Source organism: Equus asinus, chromosome 26, assembly GCF_041296235.1.
Source record: "Equus asinus isolate D_3611 breed Donkey chromosome 26, EquAss-T2T_v2, whole genome shotgun sequence".
NCBI lineage: Eukaryota > Metazoa > Chordata > Mammalia > Perissodactyla > Equidae > Equus > Equus asinus.
Window position 1 is genome coordinate 24,644,942 of NC_091815.1, and position 6,997 is coordinate 24,651,938.

General features: G+C 43.4%; 1 protein-coding gene across 1 annotated transcript; it reads right to left on the minus strand.

Moving 5' to 3' along the window:
- Positions 1–1,989: 1,989 nt before the first annotated feature.
- Positions 1,990–6,757, minus strand: LOC106843282 (EP300-interacting inhibitor of differentiation 2-like). The gene has a single exon (XM_014860237.3). The coding sequence runs from the start codon at positions 5,706–5,708 to the stop codon at positions 4,992–4,994; it is 717 nt and encodes a 238-aa protein (XP_014715723.3). The 5' UTR covers positions 5,709–6,757; the 3' UTR covers positions 1,990–4,991.
- Positions 6,758–6,997: the final 240 nt, after the last annotated feature.

The window sequence follows — 6,997 nt, forward strand, 5'->3', positions numbered from 1 at the left end:
GGTTTTTATGGAGGTTTCATTATGTAGGGTAGTTATGACTGATTAAATCATTGGCCACGGTGACTGACTCAATCTCCAGCCCCTGTCCCCTTGCTGGAGGTTGAAGGGCGGGGCTGAAAGTTCCAAGCTTCTAATTAAAGCTTGATCTTTCTGGCAATCAGCCCCCAGCCTGAAGCTGTCTAGGGGCCTCTCAGCCAAGAGCCACCTTCCTCACTGGAACAAAAGATGCTCCTAGCACCCTTATCATTCAGGGAATTCCAAGTTGTAGGAGCTCTGTGCCAGGAACCGGGCGAAAGGGCAATATCTTTCTTATCATATCATGAAGTCTATTTCTATTTTGAGCAGGCAATGATCCTCACCTGGTGTTTGCTCCCCTTAAGGTCCTGTGACCCATCCATTTCTGGAGAAGTGGAGGTCTTTTTTCCTTTCCTTGCAGAAATCAATAGGTATGGGTAGGTCTTGGCGACAGGAGGAAATAGGGTCGATATAGTCATTTTTATTAGCTGATGGGTAGAGAACTACCCCCACTTTCCTTTTCTGTGTCTTCCTCTCAATCCTTCAAGGAAATAGAACCCTACCCATGATGCTAGTCACATCCAGTTAGAGCTGGCAGCCCAGTGCCATCCTTACTGGGAGCCCTACCCATGCTGGCGCATCTCCAAATCAGCTGAGTCTGGGACTCAGATATGAGGTCACATATTCAGGTTTTCATAAAAAAACTAAATTCGGTTTACACGATAATATGTATTTACATATTCTAAGGCTGTGAGTTGGTCCAGGAAGTCTAGATTCTTATGTGTTCCCCTCGTCATGAAAGTTTCTATGTTTCACCTCTATAAGATTTCATCACTCATAAGGCAGTGGAAGAAATGGAGTGAGGTTTGGGATCAACTCAAGAGAAACAGAGCGCTGAGTAAGATGCCCAGGGTCTCACAGAGATCGTCAACACCAGAGTTTGAACCCAAGCAGTCCGACACCAGTAGTGTGCTCTCAATACTTCTGTGACCCCGGTCTAGCGTCTCTGCCCTGTTGAGGGGCCAACTCCACTGTGAGGACAATGCCCTCTGATGGGACCAGCTTATGATCTGGGGTCAGACGGACCCAGAAAAACCACTCAACTCTTTGAGCCTCAGTGTTCTCTTCTGGAAAAATTAAGTGAGAAAAATCTATGACTAAGCAGTTCAGAACTGCGGAAATCTGAGTTATTACAATTCTTACCGTTTGGACGTCCACCCCTTTTTCTCTAAACCCGAGTTTAGCTTCCCTCCGGGGTAGAAACCTGCCAATTCTATCTCTGGCCAGATGCTGGAAGAACTCTGAGAATAAGCAGCCTGAGTAACCTGAGAAGTAGAAATTCCAGGCGATTTCCTGAATCTAAGCGAGACGGTTTGGACCTTGAGATACCCACCATATCAGAGAAAGAGACCAAGCTTCCTGAAGACGATTTTGGAGAGTTTTATATGTGTTATGCACTCCTATTTATTGCATAACGCTCTTCCAAGTTTGACAACTCCCTTCCGTTACCATCAAGTGTAAAGAAAGGCGTGTGATCAAGAAAGTCAAGAAAGGGGGCCGGCCTGGTGGCGCAGCAGTTAACTGCACACGTTCCGCTTCAGAAGTCCTGGGTTTGCCAGTTCGGATCCCGGGTGCAGACACGGCACCGCTTGGCAAGCCATGCTGTGGTAGGCGTCCCACATATAAAGCAGAGGAAGATGGGCACGAATGTTAGCTCAGGGCTAATCTTCCTCAAAAAAAAAAGAAAAAGAAAGTCAAGAAAAATGCTACATTCTAACTCAGTGAGGACATGTTTGTCTTCAAAGTATGTAAAAATCTCCTGCTCTTACCGTGGGGGAAAAATAAAGACATGAAAGAGATCTCAGCTCCCACACCCCAAGCACCAGCCCAGATGGTCCTAAAGGGAAATTCTACCAAACCTTAAATGGATAATTCTAATGGATTTAAAAATGTTCCAGAACTTAGAAAAGAAGGAAAACTTACAAATAATTTATTTGATGCAATAGCATTAATATCTAATAGTAACAAATACTCCACTAGAAAATGACACAGCAATCTCACTTATGAATACGAATGCAAACATCCTTAAAAAAGAAGCCGAGATCCAGAAGCACATTAAAAGGATTGTACCCCGTTTGTAAATAAAGCTCATTTGAAGAATGCAAACCACACGTTATCAATAGCTCTAAATGTGACTCACTGTGGTGGCGGATGGAATAATAAGCCTAGGGTCACCTTCACAGATTCGGAAAAGGCCTTTGACAAAATTCAACAACCACTGTTGATAAAACACACACGCGTGCGCACACACACACACACAGAGCGATAGATGGATACTGGAAGAATTTCCATAAAACGAGGACCAAGACAAGGATGCTTCACTATCATTCACACTATTTTACATCAGACAGAAGGTACTAGCCGGGGAATTAATAAGGAGGAAGAAGTTACAGGCATAAAAGTTGTAAAAGAGGCCATATTATCACTATTTGCATATGACTTGTTCTCCAGCTAAGAGAACCCAATGAAAACTACTATAAACAATAAAAGAATTCCGTATGTTCACAGGCTACCAAATAAATAGGCAGAAATCAATTATTTTCAAATACCCAGGCAAGTTTTTACAAAATGTAACCAAAATAATCCTCATTTACTACAGCAAAAAATAAAAAATAAAATAAAATAAAATAAAATAAATAAATAAAAGAAAGAAAAGAAAATATCTGGGACTAAATGACTAAGATCTCCTTTAGGGACATTAAGGACAGACACGAACACTCTCCTGAAGGATACAAAGGGAAGTCTTAAAAAAAATGGAAAAAGAGGTCATTTGGGTAGGAAGACTCAATGTCTCAAAGAGAGCAGTTACCCTTGAGGCAACGAAGTACGATATGATTCTCATAAAAAAGCTGTGTTTGAAATAACGTAAGCTGACTTTAAGGTTGACATAGTAATACAAGTAAACAAAAATAGCCAGAAACACTCTGAAAAAGAAGGAAAATGAGGATTTCAGCATCACCAGATTTAACACTACTTTAGCAGAGTTTAACACTAGTTCAACACAGTTTAGTATAAGATGAAGAAGCATCTTTAAAAAACTCAGCGGGGAAAAGATGGACTAGTTAGCAACTGGTTTTGGAGCAATCAGGTGGCCATCTAAAAAAAATTGGATCCTGACCTTATATTGGACATCAGGATAAATTTCAAATAGTTTAAAGATTCTAATATGAACAATGAAATAACACACATGCATCATAAAAACTCTGAGATTCAAAATCTAGAAGGTTTTAAAGAAAATCGGAAACAAAAACAAAAGCCAAAATCTCCATGCTTAAAGGGAAAAAATATAACTCACATCACAGGCTATTATCATCTCTCATATCACTACATAAATAGTTACTAGAGTCAATAAAAAAACCCAAAATTATTCAGGAGAGAAATGGTTAATGATATGAACAGATAGTTCACGGAAAAGCGAATATATATGACTTTTAAATGAAAAGATACTTAACTTTGCTCATAAGAGAAAGGCAAATTAAAACTGATAGACCATATTTCAACTATATAGATTAGCAAAATCCAGACATTCGCCGGTTTACTGTGTTGGCTAGACCATAGGCAACGTCACGTTCATCAGTTGCTGCTGAGAGAGTAAGTGGCACAACATGCAGGAAAGGCAACTTAACAACATCTATAAAACTTCAAATGAGTACCTTCGGCCCCAAATTCTCGGTGCTGGAAATTCATACTATAGATATTATATATAACAAAGTATCTAAGAAGCCGCCGATTATAAGATACACCATTATTTTTATGAAAATGCTGTATTACACCATGAAATGTAAGATGTACCCCAATTTCAGAGATGTCAATAGATGAAAAATGCATTTAGAAGGAAGCAATACTGTATCTGTACACATGCCACGTGATACGTGCAGAAGATTAACTCTTATAGCAATTTCTTTTTGCCAATAGAAAAAAATGGGCAACAACCTAAATGCCCATCAATACATTCTTGCTTAAGCAAATTACAGCACAACCACAGAACAGAATAAAATGCAGCTCTAAAAAAAAAAAAAAAGAGCAAATGTAGCGGTTTGGAAGGATCTTCAAGATACGTTCTTACTGAAAAAGCAACATATAAATCAGAAAATAAAATATGCCCATTTTTGTGAGGAAATGAAAAAGAAAACCCACCCAGATTTGCATTTGCTTGCATATCCGTAAGGAAACTGGAAGGACAGAAGAGGAACTGTGGTTACAGACAGGGGCTGTGGCAGGTACCGGGTGGAGGGGACAAGGATGGAAGACTTTTCACTGTATATTATGGGGCTTGTGAATATTTACCCAAAAAAGTTTAAATAAAATTAAAAACTGAATGCAAGAAAAAAATCCAGAAAGTTCAGATATCCCCGAATACATGATTTATCACGTAATACATACAATATTTACTTTGCTAGCCATTTGACATGGCTCAGAAAACACAAAACCAACCTTACACTAAAAACTTCTGTGGAATCTGCCATGAAGAGAACATATTCTGACAATTTCAAGTTCTCTCCATGGCCTTCCAGCCCGAATAACTCAGCGGCAGCCCCTTATTCCGATCACTACTATCCAAATAATTTCTTTCACCATCATGGGCTCTATTATTGGCCATTTTTCTTCATCGTCTCAATTTTATAAAACCATCTTTCATTTTGTAGTGAAGCAATTTTAAAGGCATTTCCGCAACGCAGGGAAAAGAATCTGGATCCGTCACAAACTCCAAGAACGTTAGTCCTAACACTTTGAGATTTTTTTCTATCTTCTGATGCTTTTTCATGATAAGCTTCCTTTCCCCCTCGTCTCCCCCCACCGCCAACTGTGCATTGCCTTATTCTCACATCCTTTGACTTGTTAAAATCAAGTTACAGGATTGGTCTAAGACTGTCTGGAATACGGAGGTTCTTTCTGGAGCAAATGCCATCACCAAACTATTCTCTGGGGATAAACTTGTCACAGCCGAGTTCTTCTATCAGAGGATTGATAACTTCAGACGCAGTCAGAGCGACAGTAAACGTTAAGAGATCAAAATCCATCCTCTGAGGATTCCGCTGATACCGGGCATCCAACGCCGCTCCCCTCGCTGCGCAGGCGTCGGCGAGTCTCCTGCGGCGTTCTGCAGGCTCCTGCATCCTGCGCGGGGCGAGCGGGCGATGGTCCAGGGAGAGGCGGAGGAACTGCTGGGAGTTCATTCCCACGGCGCTAACCGGCGGGCGGAGGCGCAGATACGGCAACGCGGCCGCGCCTCCTGGGCTGTTCTCGGGCCCGGACCTGGGCCTGCCCTCGGGACCCTCTTCCTCCGCCGGTTCTGCCAACAATCGGGAGACCTCTGCCATCTGGGCTTCCCTGGGCGCCGCCATCGGACCTGCCCTGGCCTCCGCCATCGGACTTTCCCTGGCCTCCGCCATCGGACCTTCTCTGGCCTCCGCCATCGGAGCTGCCCCGGGAGCCGCCATCGGAGCTGCGCCGGGAGCCGCCATCGGACCTTCCCCGGCCTCCGCCATCGGAGCTGCCCTCATCCCCGCAGGCCGCGCCAGGAAGGGGACCGGCTCCCGCCTCCCACCGCCTACCTCGGCCCGCGGGACGTCGCTATTGCCGCTCGCCGCGTCCGTCTGCGAGACATCGCTGTCCGCGGGCAGCTCGGACATCGCGGACCGCGGGGTCGGCTCGGCGGCTCCCGGAGAAACTGGAACACTCGGGCAGCGCGATGACAGGTGTGCGCGGAAGTGCGCGTGCGCGAGCGCTCTGCGCACAGGTGACCGCTGCGCGCAAACCGGTGCGCGCGCGAGCCTGGATCCTCCGGCTACACCTAAGAGCACTGCGCATGCGGCGTCCCCAGGTGCCCGCGGTCCACCAGGTGCCACCTAGCGGCCAGAAGAGCTGACATCTTTGAAACGGTCCCGGGTCTAAGGAAACCACGAAGGGCGGAGCCTTTTTTTTACGTTTCGAGCTGTTTACTGTTTATAAGGAAAGTCACAAGATCGCCTCCTGTTGGCTTTGCCAAGATTCCATCCCAAGATGCTGCTCTCTAAGCTGCTTGTTCTCCTGTGATTGTAATGCCACTTCTATTATATACCAAGATATTCTAGATTCATCGTTTTTTTTTTTTTGTGGGGGCGGGGGGAGTCTTTATTTTTTCCCATTTATTCGTTTGTCTGTCTTCACCAATACCAATTCTCTTAGCTACCAAAGCTTTATAATAATACACTCTTCTTGTTATGTTTAAAATTTCTTTGGCTACTCTTGGACATTTATTTGTTTCTACATCTTCTTTGTGCAATATAATAGAGGCAGAAAAGTACACAAAATATAAATATACAGCTGAATGATTTATCACAAAGCGAACACCCATGTAACCACCACTCAGATCAAGAAATTGAATATTTCCAGTGTCCCAGAGCCTTACTCCGTTCTTATCACGATTCTGTCCTTTCTACCCCCCGAGGGAACGACTATCCTGATATTTACGGTAATCATTTCCTTGCTGTTTTTACTACCGAGGGGCGCATTCCTAATACTGTAGCTTAGTTTTGCTTGTTTTTTGAACTTTATACCCTCTTGTGTCTGGTTTCTTTCACACAACATTATTTTTATGAGATTCACTCATGTTTTTCATTGTGGTTATAAATAGTTCGTTTTCTTGATAGTTACATATTTATTATCATTCTTTTTATGTGTCCCATAATATTACAACATGCATCTTAAATATTGACTCTCCAATTACTTTCTCTTTATTCTAGTTAACGGGAAAACATCGTATAAGGAAATTGCACCTTTGATTTTGCTGGTAGTGACCCCATCGCGATGCCATGCTTCATGGGGCATCGGCAAATTACTTTAGCGACTCACGGTTCCCTGCCCTGTCAGCAGTAGCTATTCTGAGGCGTGAAAGCCTCATCCACAGACCATGAGGCTGCATTTTTATCTCCCTGGTCCA

Bases quoted from the DNA above. Each gene is read 5' to 3' on its own strand.
- LOC106843282 (XM_014860237.3), bottom strand. From the start codon at position 5,708: ATGTCCGAGCTGCCCGCGGACAGCGATGTCTCGCAGACGGACGCGGCG.